The following is a 26,079-nucleotide window of genomic DNA, read 5'->3' as shown; positions in this document are numbered from 1 at the left end:
AACACCATTATGCTAGAAACCCTAGACCCACTCCAATTTGCATACCACACCAACAGATCTACAGATGATGCAATCTTTATTGCACTCCACACTGCCCTTTCCCACCTGGACAAAAGGAACACCCATGTGAGAATGCTATTCATTCACTACAGCTCAGCGTTCAACACCATAGTGCCCTCAAAGCTCATCACTAAGCTAAGGACCCTGGGACTAAACACCTCCCTCTGCAACTGGCTCCTGGACTTCCTGACGGGCCGCCCCCAGGTGGTAAGTCTAGGTAACAACACATCTGCCACGCTGATCCTCAACACCGGTCCCCTCAGTGGTGCGTGCTCAGTCCCCTCCTGTACTCCATGTTCACTCATGACTGCACGGCCAGGCACGACTCCAACACCATTATTAAGTTATTATTAAGTTACCTAGACTTACCACCTGAGGGCGGCCCGTCAGGAAGTCCAGGAGGAAGTCCAGGAGCCAGTCCCAGGGTCCTTAGCTTAGTGATGAGCTTTGAGGGCACTATGGTGTTGAATGCTGAGCTGTAGTGAAAGTGCCGGTACCCCCTGACTCTGTACCGGTACCCCCTGTATATAGCCCCACTATTGTTATTTACTGCTGCTCTTTAATTATTTGTTATTCTTATTTCTTACTTTTTTGGGGGGGGGTATTTTCTTAACTGCATTGTTTGTTAAGGGCTTGTAAGTAAGCATTTCACTGTAAGGTCTACACCTTTTGTATTCGGCGCATGTGACAAATACATTTTGATTTGATTTGTTCCGACAATCACACATGGCAACAGGTGTCGCTTCCTATACCATTGGTGGTGGTCCTCTTTTATGGTAATTCATCAAAATGTCTCAAAGTAAATAGCATGGCGTTATGCCAGGGTAGATAGGATGTAAGTGCTGAGACTATGATGATACATACTCACAAAAAAAAAACTGTCATCAGTGCAGTTGGCCATTGTTGGCGCGTTGCGCACGATGGACAAGTGTAGTGCGCGTCTTGGACACAGCGTTGCGCTCTCCGCATTCCTTCTCCAGGAGTCCCCCACCAACTCGCTTCCTCGCCCCACCAAACCCCCCTCCCTACCATGACATTAGAATAGTAGAGAGACCGTCTACAGTGACTGAGTGGACAGCCACTCTGCAGCCGTATGCCCTGCGGCTAGTGTAATAGTTTACAGAAAGTCCGAAAGTGCGACTTCTGAACCGCCGGCGCGCTGCCTAACTGCTCAGGAAATACTACTGAGTTTTGAAACATAATTTCCCCAAAGGAGCGACGAGATTCTGGAATTACTTACTGGAGTTGTGGACAAGTGCGGGAATAGGTTGTCGCTCAAGAGCAACTCATCTTTCGAGGAAGGACAGACTTTTGAACAGCAGGAGTTCAGGATGGAGAAAGCGTCACTGTTTTTGCCCCTTGTCATTCTACTGATACAATGTAAGTAAACTTTTGCATTTAGGTTATTCCGTATGGTAATGAGTAATTCGTGTGTGTGTTTGTTTGCGTCCTTGTGGGCGTATGTAATGCATGTTGGGGTTGATCTGTATTGGTATTCTTGATAATTAAATTACCGTCATCCCTATTGCTTTTCTATGTGTAATGCCATGTCAGCTGTTTGTGTTTAGAAAAAAAGTAAGCCATTTTAGATAGGAAAATATTGATAAAGCACAATTAAAAAAAAAAAAAACATTATTATTGTGATCTTACTGTGTTGATGCTTCTAGTGCTTCACACACAAATAAAAAAGGGGCCAGCACTTCTTTCGGTTGCAATTGACTTCACTTATTACATTTAAAGTTTATTTAACTAAGCAAGTTGGTTAAGAACAAATTCTTATTTACAATGACGGTCTAGGAACAGTGAGTGGGTTAACTGACTTGTTCAGGGGCAGAACGTCAGTTTATTTTACCTTGTCAGCTCCGGGATTCGACCTCGCAACCTTTCTGTTACTGGCCCAACGCTCTAACCACTATGGCCTGTACTAAAGTTTCCAACGTTGCCGGTCTTTCGTATACAGCCTTCCTCACTGTGTGCGTCTTATTGCGATGATATTGGACTACATGCAACTACAGAAATCAGATATGGACCACTAATGTGGCCTTACATTTTTGTTGGAAACAGGCCAGTCTAATCTGGATGTGGGCAACCCAAGGGCGGGTACCACCAACTTTGATAACAGCAGGTCACCATATTGTTCCATCCCAAATGGCACTCTATATTCCCTTTATAGTGCACTACTTTTTATCAGGGCACATAGTGCTCCGTTCGAAAGTAGTGCACTACAAAGGGTGTCATTTGGGACGATTCCATGGTGTCAGTGAGATGCCAACATTTAGCAAACAAGCCCCCCACCACCACCACCACCAACCCTGACTGGCACAGCTGTTCCTGACAGGGCAGTGCAGGGTTACACAGATACAGAGGGGCTTTGTTCTCCTTGGAAGACACACACACATTCTCTCTGTCTCTCTAGATCACTCTCTGTCTGGAAATGGATGTCCTCTTAGATGCTAATAGATGCCTAACATATAAAATGCTCCTAGCACAGATTTAGTGTTCAGTTGTAGTTTATAATAATAGGTCGTGGGGGGGGGGGCATGCAGGAGATCCGGGTTCAAACCCAGTTGGGTGTGTGCGTTTGTGTCTGGTTTGGGGTCAATTCCAATTGAAGTCACTCAATTATGAAGTATTTGCATTTAGACATTTTTTTTATAGAAGTAGCATCTCATTTTCCGTTTATTGCGAACTCATTTAAAATAAATGCCCCTTTTCAAATTCTTGAATTGGAATTTTACTTTTGTTCGTGAATTGACTGACTTCAATTTGAATTGACTTATCTTCTGTCTCTCTCTCTCTCCCTCTCTCTCTTTGTCCATCCAGCCAGGGAGAGACAATGCTCATCCTCAGAGAGAAAGAGGGAGTGATGAGGCACACACACACTCCCAACACAGCTGCAGTGATAACAGTGTTACACATACTCACAAAGTAACACAGACAGCAAGCAGGGAGGGACAAAATACACAAGGCTGCACTTTTACCGCCTACTGTACTCAAACATCTGAAGGACAATGTGAATAGGCAACATGAGTCTGCAGTTTGAATTCATACCGTACTTACGCACATCAAACGAGAGATAGCACTCTGCCACTGATAATGTGTAGGCCTATGTAGACCTAATTGCCTAAATACTCATAACTAGGATTCAGAACGAGAATTCAAAATCAATGGGACACGCATTCAGTTTTTCCGTTTATTTCCTGTGAATCGACTAGATTGAAATGAAATTGAGTATGCTTCATTGTTTGCTTCATTGTTTTTCAGCGAGCAAGTTGTTTACGTTTTGTTTCCCAACTTTTGCTCTGCTGTCCTGGCCATTTAAGATGGCCACCTCCACCCTGAGAGGACCTGTATATCCATTATCCTGTATATCCATCCACTTCCTGTGCCTCTCCAATGCCTTTGTCTCACTTTGGCCTCCATTCTTTCCCTCAATTCTTCCACGTAGACCTGGTTTGCGTCTATATTCCCTATATAGTGTACTACTTTTGAACAGGGCCCATAGGGCACTATGTAGGAAGTGGGATACCATTTGGGATGCACTCCTGCCCTTCAGTGGGGGAAAGCAGGAGACCAGGAGGATTAGTTAGGACCTTTCCTCTGCCCCACCCCACCCTCTGGTCCACTAATAGAACCACAGGAAGTGCAACAAACAGAAGCTAACGAAACAGGAAGCTAGCGAACTGCTAACAGTGAATGACTCATTTGGTTGTTGACCTCAGTTAAGTACAGTGTAGACCAGTGGGTTCCCCAACCAGGGGTACTTGGCCTATCCAAGGGGGTACTTGATAAGACTCATGAGCATGGGCTTACTGGTAGAATGCACACGAGGGGGTACTTCAGGGGACTCTAGGCAAAGCAACAAAATAACTAGGGCTTTACAATGATGGTGAAATGTTGGGGTTAGGAATAGGAAAATGGTCCAATTCACACACTTATCAAGAAAACATCATTGACCATCTCTACTGCCTCTGATCTGATTAATCACTAAATATAAATGCTTGCCCCTGGCTATCCGTAAATAAATAAATTAAACAATTCAATTGTGCCATCTGGTTTGCTTAATATAAGGAATTTGAAATGATTTATACTTTTACTTTTGATACTTAAGTATATTTTAGAAATTACATTTACTTTTAAAACTTAAGTATATTTAAAACCAAATACCTTTGGACTTTTACTCAAATAGTATTTTACTGGAGGACTTTTACTTGATTCATTTTCTGTTAAGGTTGCTTTTACTCAAGTATGACAATTGGGTACTTTTTCCACCACTGAATAACCTGATTTTCTCCATGGGGTATAGTATATTTTAAAAGGCTCTTCATTTACTATAACAGGCTTTAAAAATTCAATATTGGTGCACAATTTCTACATAAGATGTCAAAAGGGACATAAAAGGCAGTCTTTTCATGGAACGACCCACATATTCAGTGTGTGTGTGTGTTGTACATAACGTTATTGTACCAAATGGTGGTCCAGTTAATCTCCCCCACACACACATACATATGCACATACACACGCAACACGTGCTCCTCCCTCAATGGATGGGCGTTACCCGGGCGACCTGTGGACAGCAACAGGATGACAAAACAATAATCCTGACCCCTGCACCAATCAACCGACAGGAAGGGATGCTCCTATTTCCTGTTCCTGTCTAGATGTACATGTTCAACTGGAGCGACACACAGACACAGCCAGCCAACCAAACAATCAGCCATGAGTCTTCATGCTCTACTGTCAATCTGGTCCTGAGGATAAACTGGTTCATAACAGATACAATTGGTTCATACAACATTTACAACTGGTCCATCATAACTGAATATAACTGGTTTATAACAGATTATAGACTAGTTCATAACTGATTCTAATTGCTTTATAGCTGATTTATAACTGCATTAACGTGTTCATAACTGGTCCTCCATCTTACAACCCTTTCCCCCAACCCCATATGTGGCACCTCTCTCTCTCTCCATCCCTCAGGCCTCCCCATTGTCCCTGTTACCGTGTCAACAACCACGCCCAAGGTGGAGGTCCATGAGAACTCTGATGCGGTTCTGAGCTGTGATTTCCGGACAGAGAAGGAACAGAATCCTCGAATCGAGTGGAAGAAGAAAGGAACAGATGTATCATTTGTTTACTATGAGGGACACTTCAGAGGTGATTGGCTGTCCTGGCACATTTTCTTCCATTGATCTCTTTCTGTCTCATTTAACCCCTGTCCAGAGCCCATCTTCAGACTCTCAGATTTAATTTACTCTCCTCACATGAGGGAAACACATTTTAAGAGCTTCATCAACATAAAGCTGAATGTGATGAACATTACAAAGACATTTGTATGAGAAGTTACCAGATGGTTGATGTTAGTTTAAGTAGAAAATTTGTTCTTAAGAAACCACATCTGTGTTGACCGGTTTCCACTCTCCCAGGAGCCTTTGCGGGGCGTGCAAGGATCAAGGGGGCAACGGTGACCCTACAGAGGGTGACCCAGAAAGACGCAGGCGAATACCGCTGTGAGATCACTGCCCCTCACGACACCATCACCCTGGGGGAGACTAACATCACCCTCGAAGTCTTGGGTGTGTACCACATCGTCTGTCTGCCTGACTGAGTGTTCTGAGTGTGTCTGTGTGTTGTCTCAGACATGCTGCCCGTGCTGTTTGAGCACCCCCTTAAACCCAGCTGACATTGTGGCTGTACCCTCCTCACAGTGCCCCCCCACACCCCATCCTGTGAGATCCCCAGCTCGGCCTTGACGGGCTCTGTGGTGCAGCTGCGCTGTAGGGACCAGCAGAGCATCCCCCCAGCCACCTACTCCTGGTACAAAGATGACAAGCCTCTAACCCCCTCCCGCATGGCCAACGCCACCTACCACCTCAACCCAATCACGGGCATACTGGTGAGATACTTTTTAAGAACAGTGTATATACAGTCGTACCATTGATGCTTTGGCACGATTTACTCAATGTACAGTGCATTCGGAAAGCATTCAGACCCCTTCCCTTTTTCCACATTTAGTTACGTTACAGCTTTATTCTAAAATTGATTTAAAAAAAAATCCTCCTCAATCTACATACAATACCCCATAATAACAAAGCGAAAACAGGTTTTTAGAAATGTTTGCAAATGTATTACAAATAAAAAACAGAAATACCTTATTTACATAAGTATTCAGACCCTTTGCTATGAGACTCAACATTGAGATCAGGTGCATCCTGTTTCCATTGATCATTCTTGAGATGTTTCTACAACTTGATTCGAGTCCACCTGTGGTAAATTCAATTGATTGGACATCATTTGGAAAGGCACACACCTGTCCATATAAGGTCCCACAGTTGGCAGTGCATGTCAGAGCAAAAACCAAGCCACGCAATTGTCTGTAGAGCTCCGAAACAGGATTGTGTCGAGGCACAGATCTGGGGAAGGGTACCAAAATAATTCTGCAACATTGAGGGTCCCCAAGAACACAGTGGTCTCCATCATTCTTAATTGAAAGAAGTTTGGAACTCCCAAGACACTTCCTAGAGCTGGCCGCCTGGCCAAACTGAGCAATCGGGGGAGAAGGGCCTTGGTCAGGGAGGTGACCAAGAACCCAATGGTCACTCTGACAGAGCTCCAGAGTTCCTCTATAGAGATGGGAGAAACTTTCAGAAAGACAACCATCTCTGCAGCCCTCCACCAATCAGGCCTTTATGGTCAAGTGGCCAGACAGAAGACAATTCTCAGTAAAAGGCATGAAAGCCCACTTGGAGTTTGCCAAAAGGCACCTAAAGACTCTCAGACCATGAGAAACAAAATTCTCTGGTTTGATGAAACCAAGATTGAACTCTTTGGCCTGAATGTCAAGCAACACATCAAGGAAACCTGGCACCATTGCTAAGGTGAGGCATGGTGGTGGCAGCATCATGCTGTGGGGATGGTTTTCAGCGGCAGGGACTTGAGATTGTTGATGAAAACCTGCTCCAAAGCGCTCAGGACCTCAGACTGGGGCGAAGGTTCACCTTCCAACAGGACAACGACCCTAAGCACACAGCCAAGACAACGCAGGAGTGGCTTCGGGACAAGTCTCTGAATGTTCTTGAGTTGCCAAGTCAGAGCCCGGACTTTAACCCGATCGAACATCTTTGGAGAGACCTGAAAAATAGCTGTGCAGTGACGCTCCCCATCCAATTCAAATCAAATTGTATTTGTCACATGCACCAAATACAACAGGTGTAGATCTTACAGTGAAATGCTTACTTATAAGCCCTTAACCAACAATGCAGTTTTAAGAAAAATAAGTGTTAAGTAAAAAATGTAAGTATCAAGTAATTAAAAAGCAGCAGTAAAATAACAATAGCGAGGCTATATACAGGCAGTACCAGTACAGAGTCAATGTGTGGGGCCACCGGTTAGTCGAGGTAATTCAGGTAAAATGTACATGTAGGTAGAGTTAAAGTGACTATGCATAGACAATAAACAGGGAGTAGCAGCAGCGATAAAGAGGGGGGGGCAATGAAAATAGTCTGGGTAGCCATTTGATTAGCTGTTCAGGAGTCTAATGGCTTGGGGGTAGAAGCTGTTTAGAAGCCTCTTGGACCTAGACTTGGTGCTCCAGTACCGCTTGCCGTGCGGTAGCAGAGAGAACAGTCTATGACTAGGATGGTTGGACTCAGTGACAATTTTTAGGGCCTTCCTCTGACATCGACTGTTATAGAGGTCCTGGATGGCAGGAAGCTTGGCCCCAGTGATGTACTGGACCGTACGCACTACCCTCTGTTGTACCTTGCGGTCGGAGGCCGAGCAGTTGCCATACCAGGCAGTGATGCAACCAGTCAGGATGCTCTCGATGGCACAGCTGTAAAACTTTTTGAGGATCTGAGGACCCATGCCAAATATTTTCAGTCTCCTGAGGAGGAATATACTTTGTCGTGCCCTCTTTACAACTGTCTTGGTGTGTTTGGATCATGATAGTTTGTTGGTCATGAGGACACCAAGGAACTTGAAGCTCTCAACCTGATCCACTACAGCCCCGTCGATGAGAATGGGGGTGTGCTTGGTTCTCCTTTTCCTGTAGTCCCCAATCATCAACCTGACAGAATTTTTCGAGGATCTGTCAGAGAAGAATGGGAGAAACTCCGCAAATACAGTTGTGCCAAGAGTGTAGTGACATCCCCAAGAAGACTAAAGGCTGTAATCACTGCCAAAGGTGCTTCAACAAAGTACTGAGTAAAGGGTCTGAATACTTTACATGTGATATTTCAGTTCTTTTTTGCAAGCAAAACATTTCTAAAAAGCTGTTTTTGCTTTGTCATTATGGGGTATTGTGTGTAGATTGATGAGGGGAGAAAAAAAACAATTTAATAAACCAATTAGGCACATTTGGGCAGTCTTGATACAACATTTTGAACAGAAATGCAATGTTTCACTGTATCAGTCTAAAACTTTGCACATACACTGCAAAATCTAAATTGCGCCTGGGCTGGAATAATACATTATGGCCTTTCTCTTGCATTTCAAAGATGACGGTACATGGCTTTTTCTTTGTATTGTCTTTTACCAGATCTAATGTGTTATTCTCCTACATTCATTTCACATTTCTACAAATTTCAAAGTGTTTCCTTTCAAATGGTATCAAGAATATGCATATCCTTGCTTCAGGTCCTGAGCCACAGGCAGTTAGATTTGGGTATGTCATGTTAGGAGAAAATTTAAAAAAGGGGCGGATCCTTAAGAGGTGTTAATCCATTTTAGAATAAGGCTGTAACGTAAACATTTTTGGAGAAAGTCAAGGGGTCGGAATACTTTCCGAATGCACTGTATGTGCCAGTAAAGCAATTTGAATTTGACAGAACGAGGGCCCAGCCACACCCACAGACTGTGTTACATAGGAGCCACACTAGGGCATCAAGATTTTTTTTTTACCTACTTCACTGGATGTGTAATTTTTGGCCAGCGAGAGCAATGTGCAAGGTTCTTTATCCTATTGTGAGCTGCGGGGGGGAAAAAATGAAAATAGAACAAAAGTATAACTTCACCTACAGCTCACTTACGCCCAAGTTTCATTGACATTAATAGGAGCGCCTCACGTTCTGTACACTGTAAGTTATGCATCCGATGTAGCAGGCCTCCATTACAGACTCCAATACATGGAAGTATAATCAACCACTGACACAGTATATAATAATACAAACCTCAGTAGGACACTGAAACCTTAGTTACAGTTCAGACCAACAGTGGCTACCTCAGAAATCAAATCAAATTTTATTGGTCACATACACATGGTTAGCAGATGTTATTGTGAGTGTAGCGAAATGCTTGTGCTTCTAGTTCCGACAGTGCAGCAATATCTAACAAGTAATCAAAAATGTCCATAACACCTACCTAATACACACAAATCTAAGTAAAGGGATGGAATAAGAATATATACATATATATATATATGGATGAGCAATGACCAAGTGGCATAGGCAAGATACAATAGATGGTATAAAATACAGTATATACATTTGGGATGAATAATGCAAGATATGTAAACATTATTAAAGTGGCATTATTAAAGTGACAAGTGATACATTTATTAAAGTGGCCAATGATTTCAAGTCTGTATGAAGGCAGCAGCCTCTCTGTGTTAGTGATGGCTGTTTAACAGTCTGATGGCCTATTTTTCAGTCTCTCGGTCCCAGATACACCTGTACTGACCTCACCTTCTGGATGGTAGCAGGGTGAACAGGCAGTGGCTCGGGTGGTTGTTGTCCTTGATGATCTTTTTGCCGTTCCTGTGACATCAGGTGCTGTAGGTGTCCTGGAGGGAAGGTAGTTTGCCCCTGGTGATGCGTTGTGCAGACGCCACCACCCTCTGGAGAGCCCTGCGGTTGTGGGCGGTGCAGTTGCCGTACCAGTTGGTGATACAGCCCGACAGGATGCTCTCAATTGTGCATCTGTAAAAAACTGTGAGGGTTTTAGGTGACAAGCCAGATTTCTTCAGCCTCCTGAGGTTGAAGAGACGCTGTTGCGCCTTCTTCACCACACTGTCTGTATGGGTGGACCATTTCAGTTTGTCCGTGATGTGTTCGACGAGGAACTTAAAAGTTTCCACCTTCTCCACTGCTGTCCCGTCGATGTGGATAGGGGGATGCACCCTCTGCTGTTTCCTGAAGTCCACGATCATCTCCTTTGTTTTGTTGATGTTGAGTGAGAGGTTGTTTTCCTGACACCACACTCTGAGTGCCCTCACCTCCTCCCTATAAGCTGTCTCGTCGTTGTTGGTGATCAAGCCTACTACTGTTGTGTCGTCTGCAAACTTGATGTTGGAGGCGTGCATAGCCATGAAGTCATGGGTGAACAGGGAGTACAGGAGGGGGCTGAGCATGCACCCTTGTGGGGCCCCAGTGTTGAGGATCAGGAAGTGGAGATGTTGTTTCCTATCTTCACCACCTAGGGGCGGCCCGTCAGGAAGTCCTGGACCCAATTGCACAGGGCGGGGTTGAGACCCAGGGCCTCAAGCTTAATGATGAGCTTGGAGGGTACTATGGTGTTGAATGCTGAGCTGTAGTCAATGAACAGCATTCTTACATAGGTATTCCTCTTGTCCAGATGGGATAGGGTAGTCTGCAGTGTGATGGCGATTGCGTCGTCTGTGGGCCTATTGGGGCGGTATGCAAATTGAAGTGGGTCTAGGGTGACAGGTAAGGTGGAGGTGATATGATCTTTGACTAGTCTCTCAAAGCACTTCATGATGACAGAGGTGAGTGCTCTGGGGCGATAGTCATTTAGTTCAGTTACCTTTGCCTTCTTGGGTACTGGAACAATGGTGGCCATCTTGAAGCATGTGGGGACAGCAGACTGGGATAGGGAGAGATTGAATATGTCCATAACCACCCCAGCCAGCTAGTCTGCGCATTCTCTGAGGACACGGCTAGGGAGGCCGTCTGGGCCGTCAGCCTTGCGAGGTTTAACACGTTTAAATGTCTTACTCACGTCGGCCACGGAGGAGAGCCTACAGTCCTTGGTAGCGGGCCGCGTCGGTGGCACTGTATTATCCTCAAAGCAGGCAAAGAAGGTGTTTAGTTTGTCTGGAAGCAAGACGTCGGTGTCCGTGGCTGGTTTTCTTTTTGTAGCCTGTGGTTGTCTGTAGACCCTGCCACATACATCTCGTGTCTGAGCCATTGAATTGCAACTCTACTTTGTCTCTATACTAACATTTCGCTTGTTTGATTGCCTTGCAGAGGGAATAACTACACTGTTTGTATTCGACCATATTCCCAGTCAACTTTCCATGGTTAAATGCGGTGGTTCGCTCTTTCAGTTTTGCGCGAATGCCGCCATCTATCCACAGTCTCTGGTTAGGGTAGGAATTAGTAGTCACAGTAGGTACAACATCTCCTATACACTTCCTTATAAATTCACTCACCGACTCAGTGTATAAATCAATATTATTCTCTGAGGCTGCCCGGAACATGTCCCAGTCCGGGTGATCAAAACAATCTTGAAGTGTGGATTCCGATTGGTCAGACCAGCGGTTAATAGACCTTGTCACGGGTACATCCTGTTTGAGTTTCTGTCTATAGGAAGGGAGGAGCAAAATGGAGTTGTGGTCAGATTTGCCGAAAGGAGGGCAGGGGAGAGCCTTGTATGCATCGCGGAAGTTAGTGGCAGTGATCCAGTGTATTGCCAGCGCGAGTGTGACAATCAATATTCTGATATAGGTCACTTCCCTTTGGTCAGACATCAACCCATATAGACCCTTAGTTCGGAAGCACACTGGTATACTCTAGACCAATTGCAACAAAAACTGTACAGGTTCTGTGTATCATATCATCTTCCTCTCTCTTTTTCTTTCCATTGAGCCCTCCATCTGTCTCTTTCCCTCTCCTCTGGCAGGAGTTTAAGACTGTGGCGAGAGGCGACACGGGACAGTACAGCTGTCTGGCATCAAACAAAGTGGGGCCGCCCAAGATGTGTGAGGCTAAACACATGAAGATAGGTGAGTGTGCGTGCATGTATGCAAGTGTGTGTGTGTAATTATGAGAATGATTGTGGTTCATATTAGTGTAGTTTTGTCTTTCCACAAACTGGCGTGACTCTCGTGCTTCAAACCACATTGATATGGTCTATAACCAACACAGTTACAATACCAGAGCTAGTGTTATGTCTTGTAAACAGTACTGCGAGGGGCACGTTTTTCTATACAGGCATTTGTCTATGGAATAGCCTCCCCCTGGAGATCAAGCAAAGAAAAAGTGGAAATTGCTTCAAAAACCAGGCAAAGGTTTTCATTTGGATAAGGTTGTCTCAGTAAGAGAAACCAGTCCACTGCCCCTTGTGCCCCCTACTGCTGGTCAGGTGTATTATCTGAAGGATCGGTATGATCTACAATGAATAGATTGTTTTAAAGTGAAATTAATATGGTTGATTTTTAAGGTTAGGGAAAGGTGCAGTGAATAGTGCCACTTTTTAGGTTGTCAATATAAATGAATGTATTTATGGTTGTTTGTAATTTTGTCTTGCCTTTTTAATCATTAAATGTGTTATTGTTTTTACCATCTGGGACCACTTTGGAAACAAGCGTTTTAATTAATACTTTCAAGTGATATCCTCTGGGTCCACATTGTACATTTTGTTGTATATGTCTGTTACACAAAATAAATTCAATTGTGAAGTGTAGGTATATAGGCATACAACTGTACAATTGGTCTTCTATGCTAAGAAAACATTAGAACAAATGGATACAACAAAAACATTAATGAAAGAAATAAAAGTCGTTTTTCAAAAAGATAAACAAAAAAGAAAAGACCTCTTGAATATCCCCCAGAAGGATAACCGAGCCGTGGCTTTTGTGGAGCGATAGGTAACGATGCATCAAGGGTGACTTGTCGATGTGTTCAGAGGGTCCCTGGTTTGAGCCCAGGTTGGGGCGAGGAGAGGGACAGAAGCAACACTGTTCCACAAATATCTTAAGGTCATACTTTTCTCTCACTTGTTCAAAGGAGGCAAAGGCCCCCACTAGGTACAGATCCCTTATGGCATGGATCCGAACTTCTCCCCAGCGATCAAAATGATTGTTTAAGTTGGAAGGGGCAAAGGAAGGATTCCTCACTATCGGGAGCAGCAATGACACTGGTCTGAGGTCAAAGAGTACCTTAACTTGCTTCCAAATACAGATTGTGCTATGTGCAATGGGTTTGTGTCTATAAAGCGATTTCCCAAGGCGTATAAGGGACATCATCACTGCACTAATGGAGTAGGGGAAGCAATCCTCATGCTCCATGTCAAGCCAAAAGTATGACACAGGTGCGTCATCGAGCCAAAACGTGGCAGGGTTTTTAGCTTTAAATAGGGAAGAGTACAGTTTTGTAATTTCAATCCCCAGGTAGGTTAATTTTTTCTGAGGAAATCTTAAATGGGAGATGTTTTAACCAAGAAGGGTCCTGCACTCAAACAGCCATTAATTCACTTATTCCAATTGATTCTGTAGCCAGAGAAGGTACAAAACAAATGAATCAGATCCAAGATATCTCCGATACTGGCTTTAGTGTTGGTTATATAGAGGAGAATGTCATCTGCGTGTAGAGAAATGTTATTAGAGGTGCCCTCAGTATTGTAACCAACTAGCGTGACTCTCTCACTCTCTCCACTCTCTCTTTCAGAGGATGTAAACATGGCAGGGGTCGTTGCTGCGGTCGTGGTCATCTGTCTGGTCATCGCCATTTGTGGCTTCGGGGGGTACTATGCACACCGTAATGGCTACTTCAGCAGTGAGTCTGTCTGCCCCTCTCTCTGTCTGTCCATGTACATACAATATGTCTGACTCTGTTAGAAAATATCATTTGCACTCACTTCCTCTTACTTTCTGTCTCCACTCTCCTCTTCATTTCTATTCATCTCCAGAACACAGAGGAAGGTAAGAGTTGTGTCCTTAAATCCATGAACAATTATTAAAATACAGTGACGACACCCTGCCACAGAATACATCTGCATTGCTGTGTAACTACCACTGACTAATAGAGGTGTGTGCGTTTGAATGTTCTGAGTGAGTTCAGTAGAGAGTGACAGGTGTGATTGAGCCCAGCGATGCAAGCCTGTCTCTTCTCACAGAGAGAGACATGAACAGGTGTTTTATGACCCAGTTAGGAAAACTCGGTTTGTTATTTTGACTGACTGACTCTAGATTAGGCCAGTTAGATGACTAGGTATATTATCATGATTATTTTGAATGAATTACAAATAATACCAATAATGAGTCATTGTTTATCTAGGGAAGTCACATTGTGATTGACATCTCCTTTTCAAGTGAACCCTGACTGCTAATAAACTCCCCTCTCGGCTGAATTGTGATTCGCTTACCCCCTCCGTGTGGTCGTGTTGTTAGTAACCCTGAGCATGGATTGTGAACCTCATCACCCTCTCACTGAACTTTGAACCCCCCCAGGTCCTTTTGGATCCCTCAGTGTCATGGTGTGGCCCACATCAGCAGCCAGGACCTCCATAGAACAAAAGACAAGTGAGTCTGACCCACAGACAGACCGAGTAATAGATTTAAAAGTAGACAATTGAACAATTGACAATGAACAGGACTTTATATAGAAGCACACTGTTTGTGTGCGCTTGCGCGTGGACGTGTGTGCCCAGGAGTCCTTTACAGAAAAAGTTGCCCTTTCCGCTCCGCTCCATAGGACCGTGTCCTGTGCTGTGTTTGATGTAATGGTGTTCTTTGATAGATGCCAATGTTTTTACTGAGACCACAGCTGCATCACATTTAGGAAACTCCCTCCCTCTCGCTCCCTCCACTGTGTCAAACAATCTATTGTCTTTATAAATGCCTCTGTCTTCCAGGACTAATGCCAACTACAACCCTCCACCCCAAGATGTGAGTGTTTTTCCTTAGATTTTCTCTGTTGATGTATTCATGGATGGGTATTATGTTCACAGGAAATGTTGACTTGAGCATTACCCCTTACATGTGAGATTTTCTAGATAACATTTTATAACCATATTAAAAGACAATATGATCATTTCTAGTAGAATTCTCTTGGCAGTAGTAGTAAGTAAAATTGTCCAAATGGTTAGTAATAATGGAGAAAATGATCTGACTTGCAGTAGTTCTGACCGAATGAAAATATGCTACTGTTTTCTCTCGCTCAGCCTGCGGACTTCAAACACACCCAGTCCTTCATGCTGTGAGGACATCGACAACACCCTGGAAGACACCACACATACCAGCATCATGACAACACTGGAGTAGTTTTATTCGACCCAAATGAATAGCTATAAGAATAGTTAATCATTTTTTGGGGACTGACCAACCCTGCTCTCCTCACCCTTGTGGGTGGATAGCAAGGAGGGACAGACAACTCTGCGTAGAGGCCATTTATTCCTCCTGTTTTGCTGTCCCTGGGCCTTCAATGCAAGCCTATTATATTAGTCACATGGTACTCTACTCCCCTCTGGTGGCCAAGTTGTTAAACTACAGCCTATTGCCATCTTGTGGTGGACCCATGGAATTACGTCCCACACATGCTCACTTCCCCCTCAACTGGCCAAAACATGAACTACCTAAATCTTATTTTATACCAAAGACTTGAACATGGCATCTGAGTGTAATATACTGTACATATTTTCTGATGGCTATTGGATAAGCATTGATGTGAACTTAAGGGAAAGTTGTGGATACAAGGTAGCCATCACATTAGGCCTCCCGAGTGGCGCAGCATCTCAGTGCAAGAGGTGTCACTACAGTCCCTGGTTCGAATCCAGGCTGTAACACATCCGGCTGTGATTGGGAGTCCCATAGGGCAGCGCTCAATTGGCTCAGCGTCGTCTGTGTTTGGCCGGGGTAGGTCGTCATTGTAAATAAGAATTTGTTCTTAATAACTGACCAATCCATTTTCTTCTGAGGGCAGTGCTCGCGTAGACCTCATTCAGTCGGTTTGGATTTTTATTTAACTAGGTAGGTCAGTTAAGAACAAATTCTTATTTACAATGACGGCCTACCCAGGCCAAACCCTAACGACGCAGGGCCAATTGTGCGCCGCCCTATGGGACTCCCAATCACAGCTGGTTGTGATACAGCCTGGAATCGAACCAGGGTCTGTAGTGATGCCTCCCCACTCGGGAGCCCAAAATTACATAGTCGATGTCCTCGCCCCCCCCGTTAGTCTAATTAGCACACAGGTAACAAAAAAAAAAAAATCCACATCAAAGTCCATCTGTTTTAAGATGGAGAAATTGTTTTTTGCATGGGCCGTACCCCAATAATAGTAAAGCAGTGTTGGTCAGAACAGGAGACATCCCGAAAAACACCAGAGCTCACCACAATAGTCTTATGGATTGCCTCCTCCATTTTGAATATTGGCCATCCACTATATTCCTTTCAGAACAGTGCAGGTGAAGGAGACACTTTGGGATTGATTCAATCCGTAATGACGAAGTTCAGTGCTATGATTGAAATTAAAAGGCGATGTTCCTATTTTCGTAGACTTCCTTCACGTTGAACATGTTGGCTCAATCATAAATTACCTTTACATTTCAATCGTGCAATAGCGCTGAATTTCGGCAATACTAATTGAATTGAGACCTTTGAGATGGACCCCTGCTCACCCGAAGATGCCTACATTTTCTGTGATGCCCAGTGCCTTTCAAAAGTAGTTGTTATATTCTATCTAGGGGCTCTTTTGTAAGTGTTTTCTTGTTTTGTTTAAGCTAAAGTATTATTGTGCTACTGCATTTTTGTCTAATAGTGTATGTTTCTTAGGCTATGGATGAAGGGGTTGCTGTAAGTTTATTCTTTGTAAGATGCTTATTCAGTATTAAAGATTTTCTATCATAAACTTTTTCAATCATTTCTCACCATGTAGCCTTCTCCCACAGCCGCTGGAACAGGGTGGGGCGCCAGGAGTCAGGCGAGCGAGACTGTAGTGTAACGTCGTCATATGTTATCATTCAAAATCAGTAAATGATCAAAAATGCAAGCATGTAAGGTTGAACATGGTTTGCAAAATCACTCTTACCCCTTGACTGATTAGCGTAAGAAAACAAATGTTCCCACGTTTAATCCAACATCATTTATTAAATAGTACATTATAGTGGTGACATGTAGGACAGAGACAACGTCATCATGGCCAGTGTTTACTTGGCCACTTCCTGCAGCTGGGGCTCTGGAGAAGAGAGAAGGGAGATTGAGTAATGCTGGGTCGTATTCATTAGTGCACACCATAGTAAAACACTTTGCAAAACAAAAACAAGCGTTTATTGTTCCGGTAGTTGCTTTCATGTTTTGTGTGTGTGTATATATATATATATTTTTTTTTGTTGGTGCCTAATGAATACAACCCTGGTTGATGGTGAATGAATCCTTTAAAACCACCCGTGTCAAACTCATTTCATGGAGGGCTGAGTGTCTGTTGGTTTTTGCTCCTCCCTTGTACTTGATGAATTAAGGTCACTAATTACTAAAGAACTCTCCTCACTGGCTGTCTAGGTCTTAATTGAAAGGAAAAACACACGGACACTAGAACCACCATGGAATGACTGACACCCCTGCTTTAAGCATAGAATGAGTAAACTACGTAGGGTGAGACGGTGGTATTACAGTTTAGTCTATGACCAAGCAACCAAGAAATGCTTCTACTGCAGTAGAGCTGGGTGACATCCATATCACAATAAATTGACAATTATCACAATAATGACAAATCAAACAACACGTTTGTTCAAATGAATTTACACCCCATTTAGTTTTTCTATTACACTTTAAATGTCGTAGCTATCTATTGTTCCATTAGCAATCGCCCATATTATTTCAAACATCACATTTCTCTACTGTAGGCAACTTGTCGTTATTAATGATATCAGTAAAATGTCTGATCCCAGCTCTATACTGCAGACTTAACGAACCTGTAAATTTGAAGTCAGGGAATTTGGTGAGGTCACCGGTCCCGTATAACCTCTGCAGTTTGGTGATCTCCTCTGAGACACCCTTTTCGTAAGCGGGGCCTGCATCAACAATCCCACCTGCCGCAGCCCTGGAGAAAAGAGAAAGATGGGGAATTAACCTTTAAAACAACACTAGCATAGAATACACTACTCTGTTGTTTAGGGCTGACCCCATTTAGTCGACCGATAATTCTTTATTCGAGCAGTAGCAAAAATATATATAATTGTGTACAAGACACTGGTCTGATTTGCCCCTGTGAGTGGACTAATCCATTGTGGAGGCCGTGGGGATGGCACAGTCCATCACTCTAATACATGTGCTACTAAAATTGTATATGGTTATATTATATAAGAACAATGGTGCAACAATAATGAAAAATATATTTTATAACAAATTTGCTTTCTCCCGCGTTGGCTAGTGGTCGCTGTCCACGGTTCTGAAACACGCCGTTGAATTGGCACCTTTTCCTAGACCATGTTGCTATGTGCATAATAGCAAAGTTAACGAGCATATTTGTGTTGAACAATGCAGCGGAGGCAGCAGCAGAATGAGGAGACGAGAAAACAGCCCTTGCCTTATTGTGTAAAGAAAGTGAGGAAACGTATTTAGGTCTAGAAATCAGTAGCCTTACTATTAAATGTGCCTGGCTTTATAAATCATGCATATACAGTGCATTTGGAGAGTATTCAGATCCCTTCACTTTGGAGCAGGTTTTCATCAAGGACCTCTGTACTTTGCTCCGTTCATCTTCCCTCAATCCTGACTAGTGTCCCAGTCCCTGCCACTGAAAAACATCCCCACAGCATGATGCTGCAACCACCATGCTTCACCTTAGGGATGGCGCCAGGTTTCCTCCAGACGTGACACTTGGCATTCAGGTGTTCAATCTTGGTTTCATCAGACCAGAGAATCTTGTTTCTCATGGTCAGAGTCCTTTATGTGCCTTTTACTGTGGACTACCACTTTTACTACCATAAAGGCCTACTTGGGGGAGTGCTGGAGAGATGGTTGTCCTTCTGGAAGGTTCTCCCAGCTCCACAGAGGAACTCTGGAACTCTGTCAGAGTGACCATTGGGTTTTTGGTCACCTCCCTGACCAAGGCCCTTCACCCACTATTGCTCAGTTTGGCCGGGCGGCCAGCTCTAGGAAGAGTCTTGGTGGTTCCAAACTTCTTCCATTTAAGAATGATGGAGGCCACTGTGTTCTTGGGGACCTTCAACGCTGCAGAAATGTTTTGGTATCCTTCGCAAGATCTGTGCCTCGACACAATCCTGTCTCGGAAATCTACGGACAATTCCTTCAACCTAACGCCTTGGTTTTTGCACTGTCAACTGTGGGACCTTACATAGACAGGTGTGTGCCTTTCCAAATGATGTCCAATCAATTGAATTTACCACACGTGGACTCCAATCGAGTTGTAGAAACATCTCAAGGATGATCAATGGAAACAGGATGCACCTTTAATATTTTCTTTACACTTTTTTTTCCTATAGAACAGCCTCTCTGATATTATTTAGAATTTATTTAGTGTTTACACTGTTCCAAATTGTCAGAAAAATAATAATTATAATAATATGTCATTATCATTAGTAGGGTGGGTTTAGCAGCATTGTATAACCACCATTGAGCTGTAGGCCTAAGAGCGCATCCTATTTAGTCCTAATATGTTAACTTACTTAGGCCTACATTTGAAATACTTACTGGATACTGTATCAATCATTCATAAGTTCATGTCATCAAAGCATATGAGTCATTCATGATTTCGTTTTAAATAAAGCGAACCTTGAATAATTAGCTTAAACAATAAATAAACCGTTCTAGTCGAGTTTATTTGTCACGTCCTCTGCATCCATTTTGCTGCCACGGTGTTCGGAATTTGTTAGAACCAATTTATTGATGTGATTATGATATATTATGATATAGGTCAGGCCCAATAGGTCACGTGCGTGCGATGCTTACGTGTCATGTAAAGAGAGCAAGTGTTGAGGGAATGTTTTTCCTAAACAGAACTTTTCAGTCAGAAATGGCTGTAATTATGTTGCAGCTTAAGCAACAGAGACAGCAGGAGAAACACTGATGTTCTGTGGTGGTCACTGCAGCAGGGAGGAGAGAGAGACAGATAGCACTATACACACTGATGTTCTGTGGTGGTCACTGCAGCAGGGAGGAGAGAGAGACAGATAGCACTATACACACTGATGTTCTGTGGTGGTCACTGCAGCAGGGAGGAGAGAGAGACAGATAGCACTATACACACTGATGTTCTGTGGTGGTCACTGCAGCAGGGAGGAGAGAGAGACAGATAGCACTATACACACTGATGTTCTGTGGTGGTCACTGCAGCAGGGAGGAGAGAGAGACAGTTAGCACTATACACACTGATGTTCTGTGGTGGTCACTGCAGCAGGGAGGAGAGAGAGACAGATAGCACTATACACACTGATGTTCTGTGGTGGTCACTGCAGCAGGGAGGAGAGAGAGACAGATAGCACTATACACACTGATGTTCTGTGGTGGTCACTGCAGCAGGGAGGAGAGAGAGACAGTTAGCACTATACACACTGATGTTCTGTGGTGGTCACTGCAGCAGGGAGGAGAGAGAGACAGTTAGCACTATACACACTGATGTTCTGTGGTGGTCACTGCAGCAGGGAGGAGAGAGAGACAGATAGCACTATACACACTGATGTTCTGTGGTGGTCACTGCAGCAGGGAGGAGAGAGAGACAGATAGCACTATACACACTGATGTTCTGTGGTGGTCACTGCAGCAGGGAGGAGAGAGACAGATAGCACTATACACACTGATGTTCTGTGGTGGTCACTGCAGCAGGGAGGAGAGAGAGACAGTTAGCACTATACACACTGATGTTCTGTGGTGGTCACTGCAGCAGGGAGGAGAGAGAGACAGTTAGCACTATACACACTGATGTTCTGTGGTGGTCACTGCAGCAGGGAGGAGAGAGAGACAGATAGCACTATACACACTGATGTTCTGTGGTGGTCACTGCAGCAGGGAGGAGAGAGAGACAGATAGCACTATACACACTGATGTTCTGTGGTGGTCACTGCAGCAGGGAGGAGAGAGACACAACGGGTGCTAGTCACTCGCCGTCTTTTTTTTTTTAACACAGCAAGTCTTAGCCCAGCCTGGCACAATCAAATCAACTGCTGGTCGGACTCCCTCTAGTGATTTGTGTGTCTTAACTATTTAACCAAACAGTGTGCTTAAACATCAGACAAGCTCGGTGAATATAGTTGATTTGGCTAATGCACAGAACAGGCAAATCTTGGTCGACGGGGACAGTCCTACCGTTGTTGCAGTGGGTGAGCTCAAGAAACCACATAATTATAATACCCTATAATGAGTCAGACATATATAACCTATAAAAACACCTTCAGCATTCTACGCGTTTCATGTACGCGTTTCATGGATCTTGCCATCTAGGCATATAGGGCCAGGTTCAGAAGGTGCACAACATTGTGGAACGTTCAGATAGAAATATATTATGTAGCATGAACACGACTCTGACATGTACTGTATAATCAAGAATCAAGTCTGCTAGCTCTGTTCCCGACATTTTTATTTGCAACGTCGCACAACGGTCGCCTCCTGAACATATGGCCCAGCCTTCTGCAAATAGCTCTGCAGTGCTAAAAGGACGTGCAGACTCCCTGCCACCATCTCTGTCATGACATCACGGGTCATTCCACTTAAACCTAGCTAATTTATAGCCTACCAACATGAACAAACAAGTAAGTTAGCAGTAGTGACAGTAAGACAAATAGTGCGGTTATTTATCGCACTCACTTGCTCTTGGTGCTGTAGTCGCGGATCTTGTCTAGGAATAGTTTCTGGATAGGGTCCAGGTCCTTGGCCCGGTTGAAGAGGACAGCAGACAGGCCGAAATTCCTGCGTAGTGTCAATGACCCCGCTGAGCGGAACAACGAGGACAGCCGGAATAGTTTATGAAGAGCCATACTGTCAGACAGAGAGAGGGACAAATGACAACTGTTAAGTTTGACAGTAACGCTACCAAACTAGCTAAACTGAACATGTATATTACTGGCGAAAGCTAAACAGTGCGTGTACAGTAGCTAGCTGAAGTTAACGTTACTAGCTTGTTAACGGTTCCTAGCTAGCTGGATAGCTGACGGCGGTAACGTGGCTGTGGTAACTAGTGGAAACCCAACCCTGTGCATCTCTTCCATACACCCATCTGAAGCAGCAACAACAACACAAACATGACACTAGCTAACTTACAGTATTAGTCGACTCTCTTACCGGCTGGCTATGACTTGTATTAGCATGAAAATAACGAACATGTACGATTTGGCGTTAATACAATGAAAACGATTATAATGCGTTTAATTCTGCTAAAGAAAACACCACTCACCTTGGATTTGACACTCGTTCACAGTGATTACTTCCAATGTGATAAGCCGCTGTGCATTGTGGCTATTTTTCAATAGGTCGTGTTCTGGAACATCAACGTGCGTCCTGGCTGCGCATCTCTACAGCGATGTTCTTTTCAGCACTACACAGTTTTTTTTTATCATAGCAATGTGCACAGCTTTCATATCACGGACATAATAATGATGCTTTATTTGCTACCTTATTTGGTATTTTATTCTGAAATGAAAATCAAACTAGTCAATGCCTTGAAGGTGCAAAATGCCTTGAAGGTGCATGTCTTTGCCCCTGTGGCAAAGCAACAACTGTCACACAAAAAATATACTTGCTGGATTTACACAAATGATTTCGTCTTTCCCTCAACTTCTTTGTACAGTCCTCTAAATCTATTTTGTTTTTCTTTAGGCTAGTGAAAATTGGATTTACAGTGTGCACCAGTAACCTACTGATTGTTTTAATCTCATTCATCTGATTTCAGTTGTATATGATCTCCTACTGAAATAAAATACTAAATGGGCTATAATAACATGACAATAAGCAATCATGTGGTGTTGATCAAAGCAAAATCAAACAGGACAAAAACATACGTATCTTTTCAATTACATACCTTCCTACTCTCTCAGAAAAAGAGCTACATAATTGTAGCCTAGTCTAGGCCTACTTAAATGGGTACAAACTAGAGGCCTACATTCCCACAGGATGCCTGCAGAACCCGATAGAGATCATTACAGCAGTCTGCATTTTTCATGCAGCGGGTGGGAGTGTGCAGTCAGAGACTACTTAGGGAGAATGTCAATGACTTAGCAGTGTAGTGCCAGGATAACAATCTCTCCTTCAACATCAGTTTGACCAATGAGCTGATAGAGGACTAAAGGAGAAAGAGGGGACAGCATGCCCTCATCCACATTGACGGGGCTGTTGTGGAATCGAGTCAAGAGCTTCAAGCTCCTTGGCGTACATATCACTAAGGACTTAACATGGTCCACACACTGCCGCACAGTCATGAACAGAGCACGGCAGCGCCTCTTCCAACTCAGGAAGCTGAATAGATTTGGCATGGGCCCTCAGATCCTCAAAAACTTCTACAGCTGCACAATCAAGAGCATCTTGACTGGCTTCATCACCACTTGATATGGCAATTGCACCACCCTTGATCGCAAAGCGCTACAGAGGGTGGTGCGGACAGCCCAGTACATCACAGGGGCCAAGCTCCCAGCCATCCAGGACCTCTGTAGCTATGAGACTTGAAATTGAGCTCAGGTCCATCCTGTTTCCATTGCCCATATAGAAAGCTTGGAGAAGGAGGGAAGGAAGTGAAAGAACCACCTGAGGGTGCTCTGCAGAATAAAAGGAGGAGCCACGCCCGGAACAGTCATCAGAATGTACCAGAGATACATCCAGCCGATCTTTGAGAATACTACATCAGCCTGGCGTGTCGTGGGGAGGTCTCATGTCAGGAAACTTCAGACCATTCAAAACCTTGACATCAAGATGGCAGACAGACTCGCCACATACACAAACACACTCTAAATACATGAACTTTCAGGATTGAGAACAGTAGAGGAGAGGATGGCTGTTCTGGGGCGCAAGCTTACCCTCAGGTCGGTGGATATTCCATCTCTGAAACCCATGATACGGGAGGAACAAGCTGTCCCGCCCAGATTTGTATCCAGCATTGAGCATATCACTTTTAAACCCCCCTTAAAACAATTTTCGAGTGGATATGATGCATTTCATTGTGATTTTATACACTCTTATGCCTGCTGGTTTTACGGCACTTTACATCCATTTAAGTTTTTTTTAATCATATCAAGTTGAGAAAAAGAAAGTATAAATAAAGGAGAACTCCTCCACCTTGTACCTCGCCAACCCTGACTTTCACCATACCGATACATGGAGCAGACGGATAGAAGAGGGCATGAAGCCCTGAGACGTCCCTACCAGTCCCAAAGTTTGTCGTCGTCTCCTAGTTGGGCGTGAGAGATCAAGTGAGTCAAGTAGAATATGTGTGGTCTCATCGAAATAGAGTAGCATTGGCGGAGAATCACGTGGCAGTTATCTTTCCAAGGAAATGAACTTAAACACGATTAGAATATAGTTCACTACAATGTCTATAAATAAATATTGATCATGGGGAAAAAATTGCAGGCGCTCAACCAATGTGAGTTAAGGTGTAGTCAAAAATATGGTTAGCATGTATTGGGGGTTTGATCAGTTGCGATTTTAGCATGTAAATCTTGGTGAGGCAAACAATCATTTTTTTATGCATGCCAGCAAAGCCACTACACAACCCTAAACAATACATGATTTGCACTATAACAGTGACAAACGGTGCCCACCAACTGTTATGGCCTACATAAAGTTGCCCCACAGCAGAGCTTTCTTTTCAGCACCATGGAGTGAATCCTTACCACCGCTACACCTGGCTATACGCAGAGCCTTGTCTGGCAGCGAACCAGTTCATTCAGCCTCATTTACTGCCTTTTTAAAAAACATGACTGATATGGCTGACTTGCTTAACGTAATAAATGTGGTTTCTACAGACAATTGAGATGTACAAACTATGAAGTAAGGGAACAATGAGCGGATAAGAGGCAATCCGTAATTTTGATTAAGACAATGAGAGAGCTAGGATGGACGTAGTCAATATAACTATTTCTTCAGCACTTTTGAAATGTACAGCGACAGAATTGAGAACATGGGCCGTTCTTACAGTATTCTCCCTGTAGACCAAGTCAGAACCGTAAGATAAATAAAAGGGGGCATATAAGCAGACAATGAAAGCTCTTACAATATTCAGTGATACACATTTCTCTAAAACAGGCTATAGGCTACATGTGCAGAACAGTAGGTTAAGTTATGAAGGGGAAAGGGACCAAATTATTAGTGTGAGGCACATGGGCTACTAACAGCTTACTACACAACATACACTTAGTATTACTTTCTTAGCTACAGTACACATAAATCCCTGGCATATTACATAATTTATGCAGCAGCATATAAGACATTTTTGGACTGGGTATAATATTTATCTGTAACTTTCTCACTCACTATTCACGATTCATTCAGGACTGTCTGTAATCATGGTACTTTGCAGTACATAGGGTGCTTATTACCTTAAAAGAGCCAATAGTGTACCATATAGTCCACAGGTATAAAATTGCACGTTTAGAAAATATACACGTTTGCCTTTTTAGGGTACCACCACAGTGATAAAGCCATTTGTTCCTTTTAAGCAGCAAAAATGGACCTCTTCTCTATATCAAGTCCCTCACGTGTACACTCCTCTTTGCTATACCAATTTTGACACCAATGGAGCAAATCCAGGGAGAAGCCCAGACCAGGACTAAAACCTGGGTACTGCAATTGTCAAGCCAATACCCTAACCATTACGCCAAGAGGTCTGTACCTCTTGACAAGGTCGCTCAGTGTTGCGTTATGGTCGCTACAATATTAAATTACAGTTCTTTATTGTCACATGCTCTTATGTAAGTCTTTATAAAGACTTCAGTACTGGTCTCAGACATGCTCAAACTTTAATATAACAATACACCTCTTAAAATGGTTCAACACATCCATTCAAGGTTGGCAAAAAACTGACTGAAAGCTAAACCCCCACTAATCCACATCTCCACCATGGGAAACAGAAATGGAACTTCAGAGGTACACATATGATGGTGTGAAGGTACATTGAT

General features: G+C 43.6%; 2 protein-coding genes across 3 annotated transcripts; one reads left to right on the top strand and one right to left on the bottom strand.

The window, feature by feature from the left end:
- The first annotated feature begins 941 nt into the window (after positions 1 to 941).
- Positions 942 to 16,868, top strand: jam2a (junctional adhesion molecule 2a). Of its 2 annotated transcripts, XM_014151314.2 has the most exons (10): positions 949 to 1,440; positions 5,044 to 5,220; positions 5,490 to 5,639; positions 5,772 to 5,959; positions 11,923 to 12,025; positions 13,689 to 13,796; positions 13,930 to 13,942; positions 14,471 to 14,542; positions 14,875 to 14,908; positions 15,184 to 16,868. In XM_014151314.2, exons 1-10 carry the CDS (start codon positions 1,392 to 1,394, stop codon positions 15,220 to 15,222), a joined length of 933 nt encoding a protein of 310 aa, XP_014006789.1. In that variant the 5' UTR covers positions 949 to 1,391; the 3' UTR covers positions 15,223 to 16,868. The 2 variants fall into 2 exon arrangements, with proteins under 2 accessions (XP_014006790.1, XP_014006789.1); XM_014151315.2 differs by lacking the exon at positions 14,471 to 14,542 and having other exon boundaries at positions 942 to 1,440.
- Positions 16,869 to 17,087: 219 nt separating this feature from the next.
- atp5pf (ATP synthase peripheral stalk subunit F6) lies at positions 17,088 to 22,596 on the bottom strand. Its single transcript, XM_014151316.2, has 4 exons — positions 22,368 to 22,596; positions 21,782 to 21,952; positions 17,932 to 18,059; positions 17,088 to 17,195 (listed from the first exon to the last, which is right to left on the bottom strand). The coding sequence occupies exons 2-4, from the start codon at positions 21,949 to 21,951 to the stop codon at positions 17,167 to 17,169; spliced, it is 327 nt and encodes a 108-aa protein (XP_014006791.1). The 5' UTR covers position 21,952; positions 22,368 to 22,596; the 3' UTR covers positions 17,088 to 17,166.
- Between the last annotated feature and the right edge of the window lie 3,483 nt (positions 22,597 to 26,079).

Source organism: Salmo salar, chromosome ssa17 (assembly GCF_905237065.1).
Source record: "Salmo salar chromosome ssa17, Ssal_v3.1, whole genome shotgun sequence".
Classification (NCBI taxonomy): domain Eukaryota; kingdom Metazoa; phylum Chordata; class Actinopteri; order Salmoniformes; family Salmonidae; genus Salmo; species Salmo salar.
The sequence above is the reverse complement of the archived record's forward strand: the minus strand, read 5'-3'. Positions and strand labels throughout refer to the sequence as shown.

Coding starts and splice junctions, on each gene's coding strand:
- jam2a (XM_014151314.2), top strand. CDS start 1,392: ATGGAGAAAGCGTCACTGTTTTTGCCCCTTGTCATTCTACTGATACAA. Junction 5,221..5,489: donor CTATGAGGGACACTTCAGAG/GTGATTGGCTGT, acceptor CCACTCTCCCAG/GAGCCTTTGCGGGGCGTGCA. Junction 12,026..13,688: donor GGCTAAACACATGAAGATAG/GTGAGTGTGCGT, acceptor TCTCTCTTTCAG/AGGATGTAAACATGGCAGGG.
- atp5pf (XM_014151316.2), bottom strand. CDS start 21,951: ATGGCTCTTCATAAACTATTCCGGCTGTCCTCGTTGTTCCGCTCAGCG. Junction 18,060..21,781: donor GACTACAGCACCAAGAGCAA/GTGAGTGCGATA, acceptor TCTTTTCTCCAG/GGCTGCGGCAGGTGGGATTG. Junction 17,196..17,931: donor CCCTGACTTCAAATTTACAG/GTTCGTTAAGTC, acceptor TCTCTTCTCCAG/AGCCCCAGCTGCAGGAAGTG.